At 42.3% G+C, this 12,157-nt stretch overlaps 3 protein-coding genes across 3 annotated transcripts; 2 read left to right on the top strand and 1 right to left on the bottom strand.

Annotated features, from left to right (window-relative positions):
* Positions 1-1,819: 1,819 nt before the first annotated feature.
* LOC124480685 (lipopolysaccharide-binding protein-like) lies at positions 1,820-6,385 on the top strand. Its single transcript, XM_047040233.1, has 16 exons — positions 1,820-1,930; positions 2,021-2,152; positions 2,449-2,548; positions 2,753-2,881; positions 3,249-3,401; positions 3,562-3,625; positions 3,853-3,913; positions 4,056-4,147; positions 4,578-4,754; positions 4,843-4,902; positions 5,220-5,387; positions 5,531-5,598; positions 5,681-5,723; positions 5,803-5,866; positions 5,984-6,060; positions 6,169-6,385. Exons 2-16 carry the CDS (start codon positions 2,050-2,052, stop codon positions 6,202-6,204), a joined length of 1,395 nt encoding a protein of 464 aa, XP_046896189.1. The 5' UTR covers positions 1,820-1,930; positions 2,021-2,049; the 3' UTR covers positions 6,205-6,385.
* Positions 6,386-6,706: 321 nt separating this feature from the next.
* On the bottom strand, positions 6,707-10,576 carry LOC124480704 (PRELI domain containing protein 3B-like). The gene is made up of 6 exons (XM_047040270.1): positions 10,453-10,576; positions 9,225-9,393; positions 8,554-8,643; positions 8,394-8,464; positions 8,144-8,246; positions 6,707-8,002 (listed from the first exon to the last, which is right to left on the bottom strand). The coding sequence occupies exons 1-6, from the start codon at positions 10,482-10,484 to the stop codon at positions 7,886-7,888; spliced, it is 582 nt and encodes a 193-aa protein (XP_046896226.1). The 5' UTR covers positions 10,485-10,576; the 3' UTR covers positions 6,707-7,885.
* A 445-nt stretch (positions 10,577-11,021) lies between these two features.
* On the top strand, positions 11,022-12,137 carry atp5f1e (ATP synthase F1 subunit epsilon). Its single transcript, XM_047040277.1, has 3 exons — positions 11,022-11,126; positions 11,471-11,592; positions 11,917-12,137. The coding sequence occupies exons 1-2, from the start codon at positions 11,095-11,097 to the stop codon at positions 11,586-11,588; spliced, it is 150 nt and encodes a 49-aa protein (XP_046896233.1). The 5' UTR covers positions 11,022-11,094; the 3' UTR covers positions 11,589-11,592; positions 11,917-12,137.
* The last annotated feature ends 20 nt before the right edge of the window (positions 12,138-12,157 follow it).

The raw sequence follows: 12,157 nt of genomic DNA on the forward strand, positions 1-12,157 counted from the left end.
ATGACAAGACGCATATATTAATGTTGCTTAATGTAATATAAGACCTTGTGGGCATGTGGGCAGGTATTTGGCCTTTGGACAAAACTGCCCTGGTTATTTTTCCATGGGATTGTGAACAACAGCAGTTTGTTTCTGTGGCCATAACTAACCTAAGGAAGGTTAAATGAGCAGAGATTTCTAAGATTTATGTTAAGAAAAACAGGCATATTGACAATCCAACATAAACGTTTGTGGAATTAATTCAGTGAAGCCAAAGGTTACCTTCTGAACTTTACCCAGAAGGGCTTAAGATGAATCTGCTTTAGTTGGACCGAAACCCTTTGTTTCAAAAGTGGATTATCTGAAAATCAGAAAGCCTAAACTGTTCTAAGGTCTCTTTAAGTTTGTGTATGTCAACTGCGTGTTTTTCTGTTTCTGTGACCATAACTAACTATAACTTTATGGACGGTTTAAACGAGCCAAGGATATTGTGTTTTCGTTGCAGTTTGTTGTCTGTCTGTTTGCAGGATTATATGTAACAACTACCGGCCCGATTTTCATGAAACTTCGTGGAAAGGTGTCAATAGACTAGGCCTACTTGTAACAGACTGAGAGATTAAAAATTATAGGCCTATAGGATTATGGTCAATCCTATATAAGTATACTTACCAAGGACAAAACGGCAGATTTACGGCTCAAAAGATGAAAAGTCTTCCTGTACTTGAAAAAAGAAAGTGGGTCACTAACGGAATAGGGTCTTCGGTTTCGGTTTAGCTTCTTTCGCTTTTGGCAGTCGCACGTAGCGTTGAAAGTTTCACGTCCGATAAGGCGTCTTTAAAAGACGCGCGGATACGCACACAAATCAAATCAAATGTATTTGTATAGCCCTTTTTACACGCAAGCATGTCACAGAGGGCTTCACATGCGCCCATAGAACTGCCCCTCAACCAACCTAAACCCTCATGGAAGACAAGGAAAAACTCCCAATGGAAGAAAAAATTGAAGAAACCTTGGAAGGAGCAATTCAGAGAGGGATCCCCTCACACTCAGCCCAGTTGTTGTATGATCAGTGCTGGTGCCGCCCTCCGCCATCCTCTTCTCCCCCATGCTGTATGTGTGTTCTATCTATCAGGGCGATTATATCTCTATTGTTCCCTGCCTCATATGTCATGTAGGCTACATGTTGCATCGAGGAGGCAACAATAAATGCTCAAATCTAATACGTGATTGTTGTTTCAGTATGATGTTTTAAATGAATGAATAAAGACAAACACCAATGTCAAGTTCACAAGCCGTGTTCCAACATTGTACAAGTCCCTACACGCGGAGTCCGGGGACCAGTCCGGCTAGTCGATTACCTATGAACTAGACTCCGTAACAATTGTCTTGGCTGAACTGTGCTGTGACTGTCTAGACTCTATATAATGTTGCATCTCTGTTGATGATGGGTGTGGGGCGGTCCGTGTGTGGACCCGGGGCCGCCTTGGGGGAGTATGGAAACAAATCAGTGACATAATGTTTTGAATTGTAAAAAGCATTGAATACCTAATAATGAAATTGAAACACCATCGAATATGTTGGTTTTGATTTCACCTCTTTAAAATTAAAATAGGAATTTATTTACATGTAATCCAAAAATGCAAAGTTCGGAAATTCAGGTTGCTCAAATTCGAACAGTAAAGTTCAGATGCCAATAATTCGAACTTCAACAAGTTGAGTCGAATTTTTGGGATCTGAGTTTCACCATTCAAATTCAGACACGCATATCTTGTTATTGAGAGCATGTGATTCAAACGTTATACACGCGGTATCTCAGCTCACAGAGGCTGAGTTTCACTTCTCACTGAGAGGAAGCTAGTTTATAAACTTCTCAAAATAAGGAAGTGGGGATGTCACAAGGAGAAACCTTGAACCAAACTGCAAACATCTACAGCTGCTTTCTATAAACCGGGTAAATCACATTTTTACATTTAACTGAATGCTTTTTCTACCGTGTTTACCATGGTTCAAATGATAGATTCATTCATTGTGTTTCTAACAGTGGGTATCCAGAAGGGTCTCGTCTGCAGCATGTTGCCTTACCTAGTGTTTCTGCTGCTGAGTCTCTCCACACACACACATGGAGAGAACCCTGCTATCAAGCTCATCCTCACAGACAAGGGACTTCAGTATGGTGAGACCAACTGAGTCATTTCAATTTATTGATTTGGATATATATTGATTGTTTGATCAAACTGCTCCTTCATGGGACAAAAAATGTAATGAGGTGACACAACATAATGACTGAGATAAAAAAAAAAAATACCATATGGTTCACAGCTTGTGTGTTTGTCACTTATCATGCCCAAAGAAATGGCCGAATTGGAATTGTTACAGCATCTTCTGGAATGAAATTGAATTATCCATGATGATCCATATCTTTGATTATTAGTCAAATCTGACATTCTTCTTCCCATTGTACATTTCCAGGGAAACACCTGGGAGCAGGGTTTGTGCAGGACAGGATAAAGGATATGTCATTTGCCGACATTAAAGGAAGAATTGGCCTAGTGAAATATGTCCTCAGTGGGTAGGTAACGAATGTCAGAGAAAGATAAGCTGGGTTCCTACACCAGTCAGTCCTTGGCACACCATCTCTGCCTAATCAGATTTCATATTAAAGAGTCTCGCTTTAGCTACTATCATGTTAACATTTAGCTCTGGCTGTTGCCACAAGGGTCACAATAAAATATTAAATAACAACAATATGCTCTCTTCTCTCCTTTTCCTACAGGGTGTCTGTTTCTCAGTGTGATTTCCCAGAACCCACAGTGGACTTTTATGATGGGGTCGGCTTCAAGACAATGATCTCTGGCCTGAATATCAGAGTGATCGGGAAGTTGAAAATCACATTGGGATTCATGTGAGTTATGACATAACAATACTAAAAACTTAACAATAGAATTGTTACCTTATATTTTTGTGATGAGTGTAGTATATGTCAAACAATACAAATTACTGAATGGTTATTGAAGTACACAATTGACTGTACACAGAATGAATATTTTTTTTTATTATTGGTACATGTAAGCAGAAGTGAAACCGAGAACTTGCTGAGTGACATAGTTGTTTACCCACAGTTCTGCAGACAATGTGATTAAAATGTGTTTCCTCAAATGTATTTCTTTCTTTTACATTATACACAGAGGATTTTGCTAATTTGTGTGTGTGTGTGTGTGTGTGCATTTATGTGTATGTCCATTCATCTGTTTGTGTGCATTTTATTGCAGACATGTGGGTGGTTCCTTTGACCTGGCAGCTTTTAATGTAGGTGTGACTTCTGTGGTGAGGCTGGGTGACAATGAGGGACACCTGTCAATCTCCAGCAAGGCCTGCTCTGCTGAAATTGGTGATGTCAGCATAAACTTCCATGGTGGTGCCAGGTGGGCAGTTGACTGTTGTATTATAGAGATGGAGAGATTCATATATATATGCATGTGTTTGTGTCTGTAATAGAGTAAGTGAATGGGGGAGAGGGGGAGAGAGAGACATAGAGACAGAGAGAAAGGCATCATAACCTTTCTGTGAATGTTTTTCTTACAGTTCAATATCCAAGATGGTTATAAGCCTTTTTAAGGGTCATTTCAAAGGTGAAATTCAGGGTAAAGTAAGTAATGTTTTCCTGGTAACCTATAGATTATCTCTGCTCATCATCATTATCTTAATTCTAAAATGTGAACAAGCCTAGTAGTGTTGTTGTAGACAATTTTCCATGGATACAGTCAACTCTCTCAATAACCACAGGAAATAGTATAATAGTACGTTGACTTTGCTTTGTCAGAATCATTGTTTCATGATAAATACTGATAACAAACATGTTGTGACTGCATTCAGATCTGCCCAGCAATCCAGCAGCAAATAGAGGACCTGGAGAGACAACTAGCGGCCATTGCAGGTACTGCATTTGGAAGTCTTAAAATGAGAACACTGACAACACTGACACACAATGTGTGCCAGTTGTCAATCTGTTAGTCCTGTTCACTGTGTCAGATGTTAATCTGTAAGTGATGTCTTCTGTGTTGCTTGTGGTCCACCAGTCTCCTTTCAGGTTGGTTCTGATCTGGTTTTGGACGTCCCTCTCTCCAGCTCCCCCCTTGTGGACTCTGCCAGCCTGGAGCTGGACTTCAAGGTAAAGCAACTTCCGCCTGTCTCACATGGATGTTGTGGATACACCAAACACTGGTTCTTGAAACACATCTGATCTGAGTACCCTCAGAGTCTGACATTAAACCTCAAGGTAGGGGTATGGGGTCCCCACTGTCCAACTTCAGTCGACTGGATGAGAATTGGGGTTGAGAAGGCCTGAGTCCTCTGGAAATTCACAGCCATCTCCTCTCCACACACAGCTCTGTAGTCCCACAAATTGTGGTCTGCCCGAAAGTCAAACACCTAAGAAACCAATGGGGCTTCCATCTCCATTTGCCTCCTTTTCTCCCCAAGCAGCTGAGGCACTGGAGAAATGCTATCCAAGTCAGGACCCTTGCTAAGATTGTTGTCATTAACGATATCTTCTATCTATCTTGTTCTAGTTCCAACATGTTGTGGTTTGTGTCATACAGGGTGAGTTCTACAGTGCCAAGAACCACACAGATCCTCCCTTCCAGGTGCAAAACTTCTCTCTGACCCGCCAGGACTCTTACATGCTCTCAGCGGGCATGTCTGAGTTCACCGCCAACTCGGTTTCTTACTCCTACTTCTCCACTGGGGTCCTTGTGGCCCGCATAACAGACAAAATGGTGAGTTTTTCTGCTGTATGTCTGTGTCTGTTTTTCTGCTACTGAAAAACAACTGTCTTCATGTTCTGCCTCCAATGTGTTCTGTCAGATTCCAGCGGTCTCTCCTCTGCGTCTCAATACCAGCTCCTTTGGTAAATTCATCCCTCAGGTAAACCCATTTTGTTTTGGACCTTTTTATTACACTACCATGCTTATATCAGACACACTGGTTGCTTCTCTTTACTATAGGCAGAGATCTACGCAATGAGATGAACAAATATCCGCAGAATAAAGTCAACTTTGCTCACTTTATCTACTCAACTGTTCCTGCTCCATGTCCATCACTTCCTTTCCACCCCTACCTCTTCCTTCTCCTCCCACTGTTTCTTCTCCTCCTCTTCCTTCATCTCCTTCTCCTCCGTCACCTCTTCTTCTGTCCTTCTTCTCCTTCTGTTTCTCCTCCTCTTCTCCTTTCTCCTCATCCAGCTGCCAAAGCTCTTCCCTGACCTGCTGATGGAGCTCAGTGTGTCAGCCAGGAAGGTCCCCATGTTCTCCTTTCTACCTGGGGAGGTGCAGCTGGGTCTCCCAGGCATGGTCACCGCCTTCGCCGTTCAGAACAACGCAACCCTCACCCCGCTATTCAAGCTGCAAGCTGTGAGTACCATGGTGACTCTATGGGATGTCCTATATATTTCCCGAGTTTTCTATATTGCAATGTAACTCTCGGTGTTGATTATTTCATCCTGTTCAGTGAGTGTATTTGCAGCTAGATGTGATCAGATGTTGTCTCTCTGCAGGACTCAGTCTTCAGTGGTCAGGTCTCCATCTCAGGGAACAAGGTCCGAGGGTCCGCAGCGCTGAGCAAGTAAGACCCAGAAGTTGTCTAATGAAGATGCTGCTTGTGTTCTGACCATTGTCTCTCAGTAACACAACTCTCTTTCTGATAGTTTTACCCTCACACTGGTGTCCAGTGAAATTGGACCGTTCAAGGTAGGATGGTTGAACAGAGAGATTCTGTCATCATATATACATATGAGCACTGACCATGATATAATACATGTATTTCTAGACTACAGACCTTGAGAACTTGTTGCGGTTTGGGATAAAAACTGGAGTATTGCCCGAACTGAATGGTGAGAACCTGGGTTTTAAATATACAACATTCAACAGACAATACACTATTCTAATGAAGTGAAACTCATATTGACCCAGTGTGAAGCACTATTAGATGTGACTCTCCTTTGTTTCAGCCAAACTGGGAGAGGGGGTGGTTTTACCCAGCCTACATCACATCCAGCTGGTCAACCCAGTCCTGAAGGTGAAAAAGGTCAGTAACCATGCTATTAACTGTACGTCCATTATGTATGAAAGTAGACCTTCATATACGAAACAGAACATTTCAACATGGCTTACCCCATCTTCTTATGCCTTTCAGGGTTTTGTAGATTTTTCCTCTAATGTTGCAGTCTAATCTGTAGAGAAGGGGCACCACAAGCCAAGGCCAACAATTCAACTGACTGTTGGTTTCTGTAAATATGACTACAAAACATTGTATCACAAGATGATTGCTACTGACTAGCTGAATTATAACTGAAATATATTGCTGACAGGTCTAAATATGTACTTTTCACAAATACAATTGCTAAAATGTTGTGAAGTGAAAATGATTTAAAGTACACCCTCACACAGTTGTTTTATAAGACATTTATTTAGGGTTTTTTAGTCACAGAAAAAAACTTTGTATATCCAGGATAACCACAAAGTCTAGAGAACATGACTTTCATTGATGTCCAACTAGTTCTGGAGTTGACAGGGCTAAGGACCTCAATCTCTCACTCCGGTGTGAAACTAAGAGCAAAGCACACAATATTCTTCATGTCTACAAACAGGCTAGTATAATCTGTACATGACAACGTACAACATCTACCACACAATGTTCATGTAATTTTTTGTTGTTGTCGAGACTTTTTCCATTTTGACATTCTCGGAATGTGTACCCTTGATACATTGTTTTATATACACAGCCATGTTTTCTTCAAATAATGTGCATTGTACGACACTACAACCAGAAAACCCGTGTCTGCAGTCAAGCACACAGCAGGAGCCTATGGAGGTTATGAACAGGGAAGGGGAACCGATATCTGGCTCAAATTAAATTCTTTATAAATACACCCTCCCATTTCCTAGATAATCTCTAACATCATCGGATTTGTGAAGAAGAAAAAAACATGGTCCTTTGAAGAGTTATCACAAACCCAATCATGTCTGATCTGTTTCCTTTCAGGAAGGAAGGCTGTATTTTTAGAGATCTCAAACAGAGCCTGGGTCAGTTTGTAGCACCTGAATGGAGGAGTGTATTATATGGTGTTGTGGAACAGAAACACCTAAGCTGGTAGGTAGCTGTACAGATTGGCAGCTTTAGATTCTGTTGACACATCACATAGAACAGCGTGTAAAACAAATAAATACAGACTGACAATAACTGACTACCAATGCCATAGGCAGAAACACATGACAGTTTCGTCACGGTCATAAATACACCTGTTCAATAAATGGTGAGAGCCATTGCAGTGGTTCAAAATATATATAATTGCAACAAGGATGGCTCAATGTACTATACTGAACCAGCTGCAATGACCATGGATTCTGAAAACAACCCGTGGTGTAAATCGTCACCTTACTGTTATGTAAATAAAATATATTTGAAAACAATAAGTTAAACTTACATGAAATTCCAGTTTGCACAATCCTGAAAATGAAGCAGGGTAGCAATGCTCTTAATAAGTGTGTAGTCTTTGAAAGAGGATGTATGTTAAGTAGATTTATGGCCTTAGTTGCATTTTTGTCAGTTTGACTCTACAAACTGTCACTATGATAAGAGAAAAACGGAAGAGGAGAAGCCTGGCGACATACAAGAGGCACTATGTGAATTCAAAATATTAAAAGACTACGAGTCCCACAAGACTCAAGTGCAACCCTGTTCAACCCAGTGTTATATCATCAGCTGGTCTCTACTGATGCGAGGTGGCTGAGGGAAGAAGGAGCGACACACAGGAAGAGCAGTGGGTTGAAACAGGATGTGGATGCTCTGGCATTGAGGTGGTCACCCCTCTGCGGGGATAATGTTCAGTTTCATTGAAGAAGGTGGGCTATCACTTGTCAGCGACAGCTGCCGCCATGGGAGCACGCAATGTGCCACGTGCAGTCACAGCCAGCTCCTCAATCTCAGCGTTTAACCGCCTAATGACCCACTCCATCGCCTCACGCCCCTAAGAACAAAACACACACACGACAAGGTCAACAGGAATGTGATGTCATTTGCCGTCCACTAGCTTTACCTGTGAGAGTGACAGGAATAAACATGAGTGAATACGCAGAGAGAAAAGGGGGAGAGAGGTCAGGGGTCTTACTTTTCCAGCGTTAGTAGAGATTGTATTGGCCATGAGGCCTTCCAGGTAGCTACTCAGACTGAACCCTTTAACAGTGATCAATGCTTCCTGTGTCAGCACCGTCCTAAACACACAAACAAACAGTTAAACATATAACAATTCCACAACTTGTCTTATTCCCACAACTGTACATGACAGAAAGCAGACACTTGGTGTTAAATGGCACTCAGTGTACAGAGCAACACCCTATGAGGATCAACCGCTGGCTTACTTGTCCGGGTCCTGTGGGTGAGGTCTGTAAGTCATCTTCTCGTCCACAGACACCATGTTAGTGAAGGAGATCTGGGGGAGGGAGGGGAGAGACTCAGGGTCATACGGCCTGAGTAACACACGGCCCACAGTAACACGGTTAGACCGCAGGGCTAACTCACATTAGAAGACTTGAGCTCGAAGGTCTTCTCTTTGGGGTCTACCACCGAGTGCTCGTGGACGTACGTGCATGTTCTGGTCGTCCCGATGAGCTGAAGAGAGAGAAGAAAGGAAGAGGAGACGTTAGATGTTGATGTTTCAGATGGTGACGGTGCCCCTGATTATTTGCCTGTTGTCCCCCCACTCAAAGTCAAGGTCACTGAAGCAGACTGTGGAACTGCTCCAATTGAAGACTTTCCTCAGTAGATTTCCCTGAAGACATCTTCCATACTAACATTGGCCAGCTCCAGTTCCACGGTCTGACAAATATTTACCCAAGTCTTACCACTGTCACTGACAAAACTGGTTAGTTTAATTCTAGCAGATAAAACAACCTTGGTTGAAGGTCTCTCAAAAACCTTCAAAACAGGGTGATGTAAACGACTTACAAACCTCATATCATGTTCCTGTTTGTAAACGCCTGATACATTTTCCACAGAAGGGTGATGCCCTTACACAACCAATCAGTGTAGGAAAGTGGTGGAATTAAAATATGAGGCATCTGGAAACTAGGAGAAGTCATACCCAGGTTGAGAGTGAATTTAAGGAGAGTCCTTCAGAACAACAACAATGACTTCCTGGAACAGAAGCACCCTGGTGGGTGAGGAGAGCAATGCTGTACTGAGAGACTTACAGTGTTGGCCATGGACGGCAGACCCCACTCCGTACTGAGCAGCCTCCTACTGTGGAGCCGTCCCTGGGTGTCCACACCGCGGTCCAGCACGTCCACGCCCACCACGCCTGGGTTCATGGGGTTCGGGTACTTCTGCATGGCCGCCTTCGTCACCGTCTCCCAAGGGTGGCTGAGGAGGAAGGGACAACATAATCATCTGACTACTACTACAGCCACAGAACATCAGCTCAAAATGCCAAAATGACTAAAATACATCAATGCACAAAAACAAAAACTACATTAAAACGATATAATATCACCTAGTTTCTGATGGTTAAACAACTTATTCGTGTTGTGTTTGTTTTGGGGGTGATGTCAGGGTTAAGGGTTGTTTCACCAACAGTGAATATACCGAAACACATCTGATAAGTCACAGTGCACAATACTAATGAAACTGCAAGACATAGATATGTATTATTCTGACTGAACACAATTATGGTTTTTGCAACCCAATAACGGTGACATAACTGTCCATCATTGACTTTGTAATTATCTAATCTGTTGTTCCGTTTATTTCATTTAACTTATAATTAGCCTGTGCCGTCCACATTCCCGAATTGATGTGCCTTTGCCGATGAGTTATGACGGTACAGTAATTCTATCGTATGTACAGCCGAGAGACTGTTACGTAAGTGAGAGCGATACATAACGTTACTGTGTGGACAGGCCAGATCGTCGGGTGAGATAAGATCGACATCATTTCCCAAACGAGACAAAGTTAACCAACACGTGTAAGGGCGTCACATTCTGAAATTGGGTATATCACCTCCAGACAGAAGTGGAAACCTCGCTTGTGGCAAAAGCCGCAAAATGAGACTTGCTAATCGTTAGCTAGACTAGCTGTCTGATCCTACCAACAAGGTTGCCGTCGTCTAAAGTTAGCCCTCTTAGCTCTCTTGTGCAATTTTTAGGTAGCTCAAGCCGGTCCACACTCGAACACAGATTCAGATATTAAACATTGGTGGCCATGTTGACTATGTAAATACTTGTTAGCTACCTACACAAGTCTAGCTGTGTTTGCTGTTGTTACGCGATGATTGCTACATAGCTAGCTAAAGTCAAAGAGCTAGCTAGCCTAACGGGACCCGTTGGCCAACAAAACTCCACAAAAGAAACTTCAAATAACTATCTAGAAACTATTTTAGGCTTAAAAGAAAATGAATGACTGTAAGATGAAATCATCACTTACTTGAATATGTGTTCTGATGTCCAGATCTTCATTTTAAAGACCTTTTTTCCAGAGCTCGGGTAACGGTGACAGATGACAGCGTGACCGCTTTTTCTGTGAGGAAGGTGAAAGAGGAATCGGATCAACAGCCCCCCCTCACGGTCAAAATTTGCGCGGCTCCACCCACTTCTCGAAGGAAACACCAATCAAATTGCGCATTTTCACATGGATAATATATTATGATCTTGTGTCTTTAACAGTGCTCCGCGTGCATGTAAACGGTGTACTTTGTTTGACATACCATTTGATATGAAGTAGAAATTAATGACCTAACAACGGTGGCCTACATATTGCTGAAAAGTAACAGCATTCAATAATAGAAAAATGCACGATGGGGTCATGTTCAGTGGCCCGATTAGAGAAACGGCTCGTAATTGGCACGCACTAATACATTTTAATCACACACATCATTTGCAGTAACCAAAGAATATAAAGAGTGACACTACAATCCACTGTGTTGTATTTATTGAACTCTCTCTTGAGGGGCGGTAGCTACTGGCCGCCCAGGCTGTCAATCACACGCGATACGTGTTTCGTAGACAAAGTTTACAACGTCATCACGCACATATCTGACCTGTCCTTGAGCGGAAGATCACTGGCAAAATGGTTGCATACTGGAGACAAGCGGGCCTAAGGTACAATTCTAACATTTTCAGCTGTATGACAAAATATGCCTGTATTCCATCAGTAAAATCATGTACTTAAATATATTTTCTTCTGGAATGCATACTTGCTTGTAACCTGTGTTATGAGCGATAACAAGTCAGTTAACATGCTAGTTTAGCTAAGCGCTCTTTTCTCTTCACTATGTTATACGACCCGTATTTTACGTTACAGTTCACCTTCGCTAGTGTAATAACTCTCGATATGGCGTTGTGTGTATGTCTCAGAATGCAGTTAGGGCTTGAATTTGTTTGTGCGCGTGCGATTATTACAAAATACACCGATTAACGTCTGCACGTTGCTCTGCCCTCTACAGCTACATTCGCTTCTCTGCGATCTGCGCGAGTGTCGTGCGCTCGGCGCTTAAGCCACCGTTTAAAGCTGAAGCACTGAAGCTCGCTGAAGCCAACGTCAAAGTCTCTAAACCAAAATAAGCATGTAAGTATTTGAGCCCATCGTCCATACCTAACAGTCAAACACTAGGTGTGTTCGACTTTATGCAGCGCCGGCGTCGCCTGCAGCCGCCCTTCCTTCAAGTCATCCGGCTGTCGGCGCCGCCGGCGCTGCATGAAGTCGAACATACCTACTGGCATTGCAGTTATGGTTCTGTTGGCAGAAGGGGCACACTTGATTATAGATCATTAAAAAACTAACATTAAAGTAGCCCGTCTGGGCCAGGACTTCAGTAACCAAACTGGCAAGGAAATAACTTTTTTTTTTATATCAAACTATATCCTAATGATCATTTATTGTGTTTTTCAGGATCGAAGGTCATCTTAAAGACATCTAATGGGAGTTCTTCTGGCGTTTGAGGACCAGCCTTACAAATCTGTGCATCTATGATTGGACAGAGATGGAAGGACGACATTTGTCTGTTGATGGTGAAGAGATGTGGGAGCTACTTTAATGGAACTAAAATGTTGTTCTTCTTTAATTTGTAACAAAGGAAATAAATTACTGTATTAAAACTATTTGAAATGGGACATTACTGTGTATGTAAATT

This window comes from Hypomesus transpacificus, chromosome 18 (genome assembly GCF_021917145.1).
Source record: "Hypomesus transpacificus isolate Combined female chromosome 18, fHypTra1, whole genome shotgun sequence".
Classification (NCBI taxonomy): domain Eukaryota; kingdom Metazoa; phylum Chordata; class Actinopteri; order Osmeriformes; family Osmeridae; genus Hypomesus; species Hypomesus transpacificus.